Here is a 13,041-nt window from a genome sequence, read left to right on the forward strand (position 1 = left end):
GGGGACTTTCCCACTCCTCTCTCCCGAGGCCAGAGCCGCCCCCGGGCCAGTGTCTTCCTTATTGTCCATGGGCCAGAGCCTCCAGGCCCCAGAGGACCCGGGGCACCCTCCCTGCCTCCCCTCTGAGCACCAGAGGACCCCAGAGCACCCTCCCTGCCTCCCCTCTGAGCACCGTGCCCTCACCCGGCTTCTTCTTGGCAGCCTCCTGGATCTGGATGCGCTCCAGTTCCGCCAGGCAGGGGGGCTCTGCAAGGAGAGAAGCAGCCTCAGATGGGGGCGTCCTACGGAGCTGGTGGGAAGCACTGAGCCCCCCAGGCAGGGGGCTCTGCAAGATGGAAACACCCACTCTCTGACATGGATGATGGTGGGATGCCCCAATCCCTCTAAGGTCCCCAAAACTCACACAGGGACTCTGTGGGACGTGGGACAGAGGCGCTCAGCCTCCAATTGGGGAAGGCCGACAGCGCTGTGGGATGGGCTGAGGCCCCCCCACATTCAAAAGCCAGAAGCCTCGGGCTCTCTGAGGGTGCTGGAGACTCGGGACCCATGGGGTGAGCCAACAGGACTCAGAAGAGGAGGGGCTGGCTGGACAGAAACCCCAGGTCCGAGGCTCCAGGGAGAACACAAGGCTAGAGGGCACGCCAGCCAGACCTCCCGGGCCTGAAAATAACTGGCAGCAGATCCTCTCACTTGCCGGGTGACCTTGGCAAGTTCCCTGGCTGTTCCAAGCTCGAGGCCCGCCTGGTTACAAAGCTAGGACAACCCTTCTGCCCACCAAGGCAGTTGTACAGAAGGATGAAATGGGCTTCAAAGGCCTTGAAAGTGAAAGTCCTGGAGCGATCAATACAGCTAACAGGATGGGTGAGCAGCTAGAGGCAATAAGGCTGATCAGAGCGGGATTTGTGATTTACACAGTCTTTGTGCATTGATGAGCTCGGTTCTGCCTCACCACAGTCTCTGCAGCAGGTATTGTTAATGCCTGATTCAGAGGAAGAAACTGAACTCGGAAAGATTCAGTTACTTGCCCAGGGTCCCAGACTAGCAGATGTGGCACTCTAGCTCAAACTTCAGTTTCTGGTCACTGAGGCGGTACTATTTCCACCACAGAAGGCAGGAACCCCAGCTCCGGGCTGGCTGGTCAGTGACCCCTCAGGACTCGGTTTCCCTATCAATGACATTCGCCACCTGGCCTACCTGATCTCTAAGTCCATGTCCGGCTCTGGGCATACACAGCTAAGTAATGACGCCCCATCTCGAAGGCTGACGACAGCCTACATAATCACCTACTAGGGGCAAAGAATGAGGGGCGTGCCCAGAGTGGGATTGTAGAGCAGCTAATGTAGCCTCAGCACCCTCACTTTCACAGCCCCTTCCAAGGCCTTCTGAGGGGCCCCAGAAATTTTACATTTGTAAACCTTAGTGCTCTTTCTTAAAAGAGGCCCCCTAAAGTGCGTAAGCCTCAGGACCCATAAAACCTGGATCCACTTTGGAGCATGCCCCGGAAGGGAGCTAAGAGAGCTGGTTTCCCTGGGCTCCAGATGGACACCAGGAGAAGGCAGGAACAGATTCCCGTGCCCCTGACAACAACAGAAGTGGACAAAGAAGACCACACAGCAGGTAGACACAGAGAACAGACAACTGGGGCGGGGGGTGGGGAGGGGAGATAAATAAATAAATAAATCTTTAAAAATAAAAAAATTTTTTAAAAAAGAGAGTGCAGGAAGTGGGTAAGCTGGAAAACGTTGGGCCTGAGGAAGGCGAGAGGGAGCCTGTGTGATTTTGGGTCTTTTTTTTTTTGAGGTACTGAGGTCCGGGGATTGAACCCAGAACCTTGTATGTGGGCAACTGGCGCTCAACACAGCCACACAGGCTTCCCTGAGCTGGTTTTTTTTGTTTGTCTTGCTTGTTCATTTTTGCTTTTTCAGGAGGCACTAGGAATCAAACCTGGGATCTCCCATGTGGGAGGCAGGTGCTCAACTGCCACACCCACTCCCCCTCCATCCACTGTTATGCCTGGCATGTGGGCCAGAGCCTGCCCGGGAGGGCCATACTCACTCTCCCTCCAGAAGCAGAAGCACCACTCGGCGGTGGAGACGCGGCCGTCCTTGTAGGTGTCGCAGGAGTTGAAGAAGGGGCGGATGCAGACCTCGTACTTGTCGAGATTGATGGCGGCCAGCTCCATCTGGTCCAGGAAGAGGTCGGCGCTGGTGTCCAGCCTGGAGAACATCCAGCCGATGGAGTCCTTGCAGCTGGCTCCAAGACTCTTATCCAGCCCTGGGGAAGATACCAGGGTGCAGACGTGCTCCAGGTAAACTGCCCCTCCATCTGCCCAACCACCCACCCGCCCCTCCATCTCTCCAGGGTCAGGGCAGCTCTGAATCTAAGCCTGGGGCCGAGACACTCAGGAATAGCCAAAGACCACCAGACAGGACTGCACCTAAATCATTCAAAACTGTGTTTTGAAAGCCCTTTAGGAAAAACAGTTTCCTTCCCTTCCCTTGGCTACCCCCGTCAGACTTTCAGCTCCTTCTATCGTTTTAAGAAGTTCTTCCTAACAGCTCACCTGCACCCCTCCTACTGCGCCTGAACCCTACCTCCCTTTATTCTGGGGTTTGGCTATTTTACGGGCCCAGATTGCCAGGCTCGGCACCTGGCAGGAGAGTTCACAAGATGGACTGACGCAGGGTCCCTTTGGACTCTCCCCACCCTTTCCACTCACCCCCCGCCCCCTCCCAAGCAGAGCCGCCCAGTCCCTGTACCGCCAGCCGGGCTGGCTCCACCGCTTGCAGAGCCATTCTGCTTAGAGTTTTCATGCAGGAGCTGGAACCAGTCCCGCAGCCGATCGCCCAGGTCTGCCAGGTCCTGGCCCGTGCAGGTCTCTGCAGTCAGCAGAACAGGAAGGGGGGGAGGGGTACATTTTGGGATGAAGCAGCAAGTCTGATCTCAGCTGGGATCCTGCCCTACAGATGCTTCCTCTCCTCTTTGGCACTAAAACACACGACTCCAGGCTCCCTATGGCCGAGACCCTGCCCTTCACCCACCTTCCTGACACCCAGGGAAGAGACAGGAGGGCCGAGACCCAAGCCCACCAGCTCTGGGTGACCCAGGCCCCTCAGCCCCACAGGCCTCTCAGGCATTACCTGCTTCTGCCACTTTCCCCTCGGCTGAACCTCCCCCTAGAGGGGCCAGGGAGGCTTCCCCCTGCGGGCTGTGGCCCAGAGCACGTTACCTGGTTTGCCATCGGTGGTAGAGGTGGCGGCCTGCTCTGTGGGGCAGGGACAGGGGCCCTCGCACCTCACCGAGAGCTGCTTGCTGCTCAGGCACGCCTGCTGCTCCAGCTTACACTGCAGGGGGAGAAACGTGGGCTGGGGGAAAGAGGCTCACCCCGGGCTACCGTGGCAGCTGCGTCTGCCCTCCTCGCTGGAGACAAGTGGGACAGCCCGTGATGAACCTGGCAGGGCCCTCCTGTCCCTCTGCAGACTGGGGCACACAGTGGGAGGGGCAGCAGGGCCAGGAAGGGGGGCCAAGGACCTGTCCTGGCTATCAAGGCTCTCGGGAGCTCCCCTCTGCGCCAGCCTGCCCTCTCTGAATGTCCATCTTCCCCTGGACACCCGTCTCCCCATCTCTTACCTGCACTGAGCCCCCCACACACACCTGTTTAGCTCTCTATTGCCCACCCCTCTCTGCCTTCATGCCTATCCTCCTCCTCACCCTATGTCCCTGTGTGATTTGAGGCTGGCTCCCTCCCTTCTGGAATCTTCCTTCAATGGGACTTCCAACCTTCACCTCCTGCAGGCTTTTCTCAGTCCTCTTACAACAAACAGCTACCATCCAGTGAACAAGTGACCCCCGGCTGTCTGCAGCGGTGGAGGGCTCGAGTCATTTCCTGAGAGAGGCTCCACTCTTCCTCGCCATGCACCTTGTCCCCAGGTGTGTCTTTTTTGTCTTCCCTTCCCCCTCCCCTGCCCTGCTGTTTGTTTTTTTGTTCTCTGTGTCCATTTGCTGTGTGATCTTCTGTATCTATTTTTCTTTTTCTCTTCTTGTCTTTCTCCTCTTGGATTCACTGGGATTCGATCCCCAGGAGTGTCTTTTTACTCCCGAGGGACGACCGCTATCGGGAAGTGGGTGGTCGTAGCCTCTCTCAACATTATTTCCCGCAGTCCCCAAGGACTCCATGAGGGAGCAACGTGCTCCTTGAGCTCAGCAGAAAGCACTGAGGCCCAGGCCTGCGAGGAAAGCCCCTTGGCCCCCCGCGAACCACAGCTTCCGGGGTGGCCCCCTCGTCCTCCTTCCCTCTCTGGCTCCATTTGCTCCCTCTGCCTCCTCGGCACAGATTCTGCCCTCTGCTGCGGGCTCATTCTCTCTGCCTTCCCTTCCTTCTCCCTGGTGACCTCGTTCCCTGCCAAGACTTCAGGCGCCACCCATGGCTGGTGGCTTTGAATTCTGCATCTCACCCCCAGAGGTTTCTGAAGCCCAGAACCCGATCCCAGCGGGCTGCTGGCTCACGGCCAGCGCCCTCCCAGGCCCCAGCGACAACCGACTCCTATTGCCAGCAGAAGCATCCAGAATCACAACCGGCATTTCCGTGGTCCTTCACCGTTGATGAAAAGCTCTCACGGACATTATCTCATTTAATTCCCACAAGAATCCCATCAAGTGGGGATTCGTTCTCCCAACCACGGTGCCTCTCCACATCTTCACCACAAGGAGGATTACCTCCTCCTCTCCCAGGACACACCCAGGCTTGCCGGGGAGAAGCGTCCCTTCCCTGTAGACAGCTGCCAGAGGGAATCTTTTCCATCCTTTCTTTACCCCCGACAACTGGACGACAACTGGACGGCAGTGCTCCTTCCTTCCACTGCCTGGGTGCTTCCTGAGGCCCTGATCTCACCTACCCTGACTTGCAGTTACCTGTTCACGTCTCTCAGGCCCCGCCCCTTATGCACACCTGCCTGAGGCCAAGAGTCTCACTCCAATACTAGGGTGCCCGCAGCCCAGGGCTGCAGGGCCTGCAGCTGCGGTGTCCTCACTACCCCGATGGCCGACGCCAGCATTGGGAACCGCCCCCCAGAAGCCCCCGAGTCGTCCTCTCTGGGGCGGGGGCCTCACCACCGAGCTGTAAGTGTGGCCATCGGAGCCGCAGACCGAGGCAAGCTGGGCCATGTGGCAGGGCTTGCAGGTGGCATCTTTGTTGCCGTGGAGTTTGAGGGCTGGCTGCTTGATCCTACAGGGGAGGGAGGGGGACGAATGGAGAGGAAGGCAAAAAGGAAACGAGACGGGCGCGGAGAGGAAGACGGCCAGGCCAGTTCTAACAAGAGCTGGTCCCAGCAGGTGCAGCTGCCCCCTGCCATACCGCCCTCCCTCCCCATCGCCACCAGCCGGCCACCCTCCCCTTCTGGACTATGGGGTGACCACCCCCACTCATAAGGGGGTTGCTAAAGGGCACAGGCTCCCAGCTTCCCCTTGCCCAGAGGTTACAGAGTGCAGCAGAGCCTTCAGGTAGTAACTCCAAGACCAGCTGTGAGAGGTGAAGGGGAGTCGCCTTCGCTTAAGGCGCCAGACGGAACCCCAGGTTGCAAACTCACAGCCTGTGGGCTAGATCTGGTCTGCAGGCCCGCTTTGTTTGGCCGCCAAGGGTTTTGTTATTGTTGTTTTTAACTGAGTTATTTACATTTCCAATCTGGATGTCCGGCCTTTCTTAGCAAAATGGAAGATGCCTTGGTCCCACAAAGCAGTACGTGGCCCACATAGCAATACGCAGTCCCACATAGCAGTACAGCTGCGCTGAGAAGCTGCTGCCCCTGCCTCGCCCCTGCCCAGCCCTCTTCACTCATTGGCGTCACCTGCCAGGCCCCTGTGGGCATCTAACATTGCAACTCTGAGTCTCCCACTCTATGATTCAGAGAAAGAAGGAAAATAGGGTATTTTCTGGGGTCTTGGAGCCAGACAGGGCTGGAACTGGGCCCTCCTCAAATGGCCCTCACCCCCTACCCTCCTCTGTGAGTCTCAGAAGTTACAATCTTAAGTACTTCAGAAAGTCATTGCACATCCGAGCTGGAAGGAGCCTCAGATTAACTGGTCCCACCTATTTACCTTACAGATATGGATGTAAATGCCCAGAAAGGAGATATGTCTTTCCCCAGCTCCCACAGTGTCTGGGGATTCTTCTTATATGGTTTGGTGATTTAAAAATATACCATAAATTCTTTCACACTCTTCCCTCCAAAAGATGGAGCCTAATTCCCCTTCCCTAGAGAGTACTTAGTGACTGCTTCCAATGAATAGAAAGTAGCAGAAGTGAAAATGTGTGACTTCCAAGACTAGGTCTGAAAAGACACTTCCTCAAGTAGCCACGGTAGTTGCTGAGGGCAGGGAGAGGGAGGAGATGTGCTGTAAGGGCATTTTCAGTACTTGGAGTTGTCCTAAATGATATATTGCAGAGACAGATGCTGGACATTATATATCTTGCCATAGCCCACTGAAAATACTGGGGAAGGGTGTAAACTGCAATGTAAACTATAATCCATCCTGTGCAGCAGTGCTCCAAAATGTATTCTCCAAATGCAATGAATGTGCCACAATGATGAAAGAGGTTGTTGATGTGGGAGGAGTGGGGGTGGTGGGGGGTGGGATATATGGGAACCTCTTATATTTTTTAATGTAACATTTTTTTGTGATCTATGTATCCTGAAAAAATACTATTTATATATATAAAGACACTTCCTCATCTCTCTTTTGGACCCTCCCTTTAGAGGAATTCCTTGCCATATCGTGAGGATGGTCCAGGAGCTGTATGGAGAGGTCCACGTGCCTAGGAGCTGAAGCCTCCAGCCAACAGCCATGTGAGTGACCTTGGAAAGAGATTCTCCAGCCCCTATCAAGCTTCAGATGAACCCCAGCCAGCACTTTGATTGTAACCTCATGACAGACCTTGAGTCATCCAACAGAACCACTTCTGGGGTTCTGACCTTCAGAAACTCAGAAAATACATGCTTGTTGTTTCAAGCCACTAAGTTTTGGGGGATTTTGTTTCACAGCAATAGGTAACTTAATATGGAAGGAGAGAGTTCAGCCAAGCTCTTGCTCTTTGAGTGAACCCTCTGCAGGACTCCCAGCTCCCAACGCCCTCACCTGTGCTCCAGCTTCTTGCGGCTGATGCACATGGCCCGCTGGTAGCCTTGGGCAATGCACACTTTGTGGCGGCTGCATTTCACCTTCTGGCAGGGGTCCTTGGTGGTGTCCAGAGCTGCAGGGACACAGGGTTGGGACACAGTACAATTGGGAATCAGTGCCAGAGAACCCAGGAACCCCCAGTTCTGCTTCCGAGCTAGCAGGCCTCTCTCTCCAGAGCCCTCAGCTCACAACTCCCACCCACTTGGACCAGGCTGCTCAAGGAGCCCCCAGGCCAGGGGTCAGGACTCACCCACTGGTCTCAAGTCCTCATGGGTGTCAGTCCCCTTCCCCCACCTGGGAGGTGGGCAAATTACCTTCATCTCCTTGCTGATTGTCCTCCCAGCTCTTGATGTAGTCATCCTAGAGGACAGAGGGGTGGGGGAGGAGGGAAGGGCTCGGATTCACATCCCAGGGCTGAGTAAGTGGTTGGTGCAAGTCCAGAGCCAAGGAGAGGAGAGGGCCAAGCCACCGCTTCCTCACGTAAATTCCCTCTATGCAGATGATCCCTGCCTCCCCCCTGGCCCTGCCCACTGCCTTCCCCAGACCTGTAGCCCCCCCAAACTCATGTCCAAAATCCCTCCCGGCCTCTCCCGCCAGTTCCTTATTTCCCCACTCGATGCTGGATGTTGGCAGGGCTGGAGAAGAAGTTGGGGTGAGGGTGTGGAGGGAGAGGAGGGGCAAGTGGGTGTGCAGTACTCACCTCTACCTCCTGGGGTCAGGAAACAGCAGCAACCACGGGAAATGGAGCCGGAAAAAGAGAAGGGTCTCGGTGTGAGGCCTACCCTCAGACCACGAGGTCCAGCCTCCCCCAACCTCACCATGTGGCCGTAGGGCTGGGTCAGTGGCCTTTGATGTCCAGCATTGGAGGTCAATATTCCTACATCTTCACCTAGAAGAGCTCGAGGCCCAGGTCCCCTCAGGGCGAGTGCTGGGAGTAGTAAGGGGGGGCCCTCCCACTCTCCTGGCTCCGCTGCGCCACCAGGACAGATGTCTGAGGGCCCATGTCCAGGTCCCGCTCATCCCAGGAACACCACTCTCCCCCTTCTGCCGGGGTCTTCCCTCAGCAGCCCCCTCTCCAGTCTCCCGCCCATGTGTGAGGATGGTGGGAGAAGGCCCTCGTCCAGGCTGTGCGCAGCCGTTTCTCACTCCAGGTCTGGCGTTCCCGGGTGTGCAGTGGAGCTCAGGTGGCGCATTGCGTGGAGCGGCCCCACGCTCCCCACTCCCCAGTTAACACGGCCAGCCTCAGCTCCTCTGAGTCAGAGGATCCGGAAAAGGCCTTCAGAGGTCATCTGGCCCAGCCCCTCAGCGAGCGGGGTGGCCTGAAGGAACAGAGGGAGGATGTGACCTCACCCAGCCCCCCCGGCCCCAGCCCCGGCCCAGAACCCAGGACCCCTGACGCCCAGGGCTGACCTCTCCTCACGGCAAAGCACAGTCTGAGTCACTTGCTCTGGCCTCAGGGCCCTCCCTGGGCCCAGGACCCCAGAGTGGCTGGGGCAGAGCAGCTCCCACCTGGGCCAGCTCCCGGGCACGAACCCCCACCTTGCTCTGGTGTCCCCGCCTTGCCCCATGAGGCGGAGGCAGTTCTGAACACCAGCAGAGGGCTCAAGAGCCCTCCTGTGGAGCTCTGCCAGGTGGGAGGAGAGAGGGCTTCTGGGACAGGAGGCCGGCAGTGCCAAGGACTGGCCACGTTCCGCTGCCCCCTCATCCTGAGTCCCATCCCCCCAAGGATCGGAGGCGTGCAGGCCTGGGGGAAGAGGGCATGGGGCTCCCACAGCAGCAGCAACTGGCGCCAGGGAGGGCACCCACATGTGTTTGGAGAGCCCAAAGGCTCTGGGGCCTCTGAAACCTCCCCTGGAAGCTGGCATGCCTCAGAAGAACAGGAAGGAGCCAACGTATTGATGAGCACAGCCTGCAAGACATCTCCAGGCCACAGAGAGGGACAGCATGCTGGTGCTGGACAGGTTCCTGGCTCAGGGGCACCCCAGTTCCACCCGGCTTGATCTGAGCCCTCTTAAGCTTCTGAGGAGGTGCAAGGCAGCTGAGAAGTGACCTGAGGCACAACTACCCTTGTCTGCTAGAAGAAGGCAGCACCAGGGTGTGGGCTCCATGAGGTCAAAGGAAGCCAGCTCAGAGCCAGCCCTTCTTCTCTGGGTGCTCCCTAGGATGGAGGGATCCTCACCCCAGCATCCACCCTGACACAAACGGGAAGTGGAGGCTGAGATGGCCAAGTAGCTGAGGCCAAGGTCCCAAGAGTTGGGGCAAGAGGAGGGACTGGGCCTCCATCAAGTTGGGGTCCCCTGGGAGGGACGTAGGGATGAGATGGTAAAGAGAACAGGGGACATGGCTAGACTTTGATAGGCTGGTGTGAGCTACCTGCCCTCAACCCACAAGATCTGTGCGTCCCTAACTCACCCCACTAGACCTGGTGGGATGTCAGCTGAGTGCCTTGATGCTTGCTCCCCACCCCCCACCCCCACCACACTTTGGCCCTACCCTCATGTTGTCACCTCCTGCCAGGCTGTGAGCAGAAACCTTTGGGTCTTGGGATAAAGTGGGTTCTCAAAGGTCAAGACCAAGACTTTTTAATTAAAAATTTAGGAGAGAGGGGAATGTCTGAATGCTCATTTTGCCAGGGTGGGTTGAACCATTGGGTAGAGACCCAAGAAGTGAGAGTTGGGGTGGACCCACATCCTGGGGAGGACTAATGCCATCAAATAGAGGGAACTGCATCTCTCGAGAGAAAGGGTGGCTCCCAGGGCATTAGGGCAGTTGAGCAAGTCAGGCCCTGAACACTGTTGCAAGTATCTCTGGACGTGGCTCCTCAGGAAATGGAGATTGGCTGTCACTGTGGGCCCCAAGGGGAGGGGAAAATGGATGTTGAATGGATGGAACCAAGGTAAATGTGGGGGCAAGAGAGGAGTTTCGCGAGAGTACACAAGGATGAATATAAAACATGTAATATTACACCAGAAACATATAGGGGACGACAGACTAATAATGTAAACCATAATGTAAAACATAGGATAACTAAAAAATTTAGAAAACTGTATATCCTAAAGTATGGACCACAATGTAAGCACAGATGTCACCTTGTTTGAAAGCTATTGTTTCGGAGTCTATACATCAGTTTCAGTAAATATGATATGAATAAGTTAAAAGATTATTGCTATGGAAGGGAAAAGGTTTTATGGTGGATGTATGGGAGTACTGTATATTGTATATATGAATTACTGTGATCTAAGGCTCTTGTGAAGAGAAGCTCAATAATTAAGAAAAAAGAAAAGAAAAAGATAGGATGTAGAATTTTTCCAAATCAATACGTATTCTAGATCTAACCTTTAAACTCATCGCTATATTCCATTTTACAAGTAAGGGAACCTGACATTATATTGGGCTTTGCTTTTCAGGAAGTTTTGGATCACAGAGTGGTTCAACAATGGCGGCGGAGGAATAGTGGTATGGGATGTTATTGACAGGCGATATATGGTTGACAGGGAGTTATACAGGGCATATGTCCAGGGTGCATGGTAATGTTTGGATATACTCATAGTGGAAACAATTAAAAACAACAGCTGGGGGGGTACTGGGTTCCTGGCCGGGGGTGCTCTGTCGTGGTCCCTAGGGGAGCAGCGGCAGTCCCCCAGGTGCCATGGTAAGAACCAGGAAGGAATGAGGGTCCAACAGTGACCCCCTGATACTAATGACTATGCTTGTGAGCCTATACGCCTGAAATAAGAACAAGGCCTAGAGCAGCACTGTGCCTGGGAGTTTCCTCCTGACAGCCTTCATGTTACTCAAATGTGGCCAGTCTCAAAGCCAAACTCAGCATGTAGATGCAGTGCATTCACCCCAGCATGGGACATGACACCCGGGGATGAGCCTCCCTGGCACCGAGGGATCACTACCAAATACCAGCTGATGATGCAACTAGAAAATGACCTTGAATTAAAGGTTCAATGCAGATCAGCAGAATATCCCTGTCTACATATAATAACAGGACTTTAAAATGCTGTTTGACCTAATGTAAGGGGGAAATGAAAAGGACAAATGAGTTTATATGGCTATGAGTCTCTAAAAAAGAGTCTGGAGGATGTCAGAAGGAGTGCCCTTATGCACACCTGAGCAGAATCTCAGAGACAGATAAAGTAGATACAACCCCAAGTAATTGGTTCTTTTGAGGGTTAAAGAGACCCACGGGTTCTATGGTCATGGCAGATGGGGTTCACTGCCATGTCAGTTGGCCCTTCTTTGGAGCTGGTGTTTCTGCGGGATGGAACTGGACTCAGATGGGATCTCTTTTCACAAGACTTTCATGCTACTTTACTGGAACTGTAGTTGGTGCTAGGGTTTAAGATATATCTAGGGGATTTGAATCTCTGGACTGACAATATGATAGCCACGCCCTGAACCTCAACAGACTTCAACGCCTACACTCTGATTTATTAGACTTACCCCACTCAGCTAACATGCAGTTGAAGAATGTCAACCACCACACCATGGAGCCTAGAGTGCCTACAACTGAAAGCAGGAGGATTGCATCCAGTATCCATATGGAATCTAAGCCCCCTCTTGACATAGATGTGCAATGGACACAACCAATCCAATGTCCACAGAGAAAATGTGGCATTGGTGTGGGAAGGGTGGCCATGGTGGCTGCTGGGTGTGGGGAATGGGAGGAAGAGATGAGATGTGGAGGCATTTTCGGGACTTGGAGTTGTCCTGGGTGGGGCTTCACGGACAACTACGGGACATTGTAGATCCTCCCAGGGCCCACTGGATGGAACGTGGGAGAGTGTGGGCTATGATGTGGACCATTGACCATGAGGTGCAGCAATGCCCAGAGATGTACTTACCAAATGCAATGGAAGTGTCATGATGATGGGAGAGAGTTGCTGTGGGGGGAGTGGGGGGTGGGGGCAGTGGGGTTGGATGGGACTTCACATTTTTTTAATGTAATATTTTTTAAAAAATGAATTTAAAAAAAATTAGGAAAGAGTTGGGGGGAAAAGAGAGTTCTAAGAAAGGGGCTTTCCACCAGCCCACCAACACAGAGGACGAGCAAGGGTAAGATTCAGCCAATGAGTCGGTCCCCAGATCCACCAGCCTGCAGGGACTGAGCCCCTTCTGTGTACAAGTGCTACCCTCGGTTCCAGCTAAGCTCTTTGTCCCTACTGTGGCCACATGGTGGTGGGTGGACGGAGGGAGGTCTGAGGGGTCCCAGCCCCCTGCAGGGTGAGTGCAGCCAGGCAGAGACGGGCGGAGGAGAGGCAGACCTGGAGGCACGCGGGGTCCCTGCTGTTCCCTCACCAGTGCCCCTGGGACGGGTACCTTGGCCTAGAGCAGGGGTTCTTAACCTTTTTTATTCCAGGGACCCCTTTGCCAGTCAGGTGAAAACCACGAACCCCTTCTCAGAATGTAGCAGCAGATAGTTTTATGACACCCAACATCGAGGTGAGAGAAAATAAATATACTAAGTTGATTTTTTTTCAACCCAAGCTCACAGACCCCCTGACCTAGATCCTCAGCACCCATCTCATGGGACTGCTGCGAGCTTCAAGGAGATGGCGTCTGGGAGGGGCCTGCTGTCCTGGAAGCACTCGACAAATAAGAGCTGTTGCTTCTGAAGCTCCAGGGACTGAGGGTGGAGGGAGTGGGGGAGGAGCAGGAACTGGGGGTAGGAAGAGGCCCCAGGAGGAACCCCTGAAGACTGAGAGAGGCTATGGGGAGAACAGGGAAGAGCAGGGTCTGAAGACAATCGCCCCCCCACCCACCCACCCAAGGGTCTGCAGGAGGAGAGACACATCCAGGGTCAGAGGCACACTTAGGGCCCTGAGGTCAGGTGTGGGCTGGCACCACCATCGATAAGCT

General features: G+C 55.0%; 1 protein-coding gene across 2 annotated transcripts in view; it reads right to left on the reverse strand.

Annotated features, from left to right (window-relative positions):
* Positions 1–13,041, reverse strand: part of SPOCK2 (SPARC (osteonectin), cwcv and kazal like domains proteoglycan 2) — a 28,685-nt gene that overhangs the window by 5,232 nt on the left and 10,412 nt on the right. Inside the window, exons 1-8 of one of the 2 annotated variants that reach the window (XM_071215847.1) lie at positions 8,571–8,756; positions 7,488–7,533; positions 7,132–7,246; positions 5,110–5,224; positions 3,230–3,344; positions 2,760–2,879; positions 2,056–2,274; positions 184–246 (exon numbers count right to left, since the gene is read on the reverse strand). In XM_071215847.1, coding sequence (XP_071071948.1) covers positions 184–246; positions 2,056–2,274; positions 2,760–2,879; positions 3,230–3,344; positions 5,110–5,224; positions 7,132–7,246; positions 7,488–7,533; positions 8,571–8,741 — 964 coding nt within the window. In that variant the 5' untranslated portion in view covers positions 8,742–8,756. Of the gene's footprint in view, positions 1–183; positions 247–2,055; positions 2,275–2,759; positions 2,880–3,229; positions 3,345–5,109; positions 5,225–7,131; positions 7,247–7,487; positions 7,534–8,570; positions 8,757–13,041 lie in introns of those variants that run through there. The other variant, XM_071215848.1, reaches the window with a different exon arrangement.

This window comes from Dasypus novemcinctus, chromosome 6 (assembly GCF_030445035.2).
Source record: "Dasypus novemcinctus isolate mDasNov1 chromosome 6, mDasNov1.1.hap2, whole genome shotgun sequence".
Classification (NCBI taxonomy): Eukaryota; Metazoa; Chordata; class Mammalia; order Cingulata; family Dasypodidae; genus Dasypus; species Dasypus novemcinctus.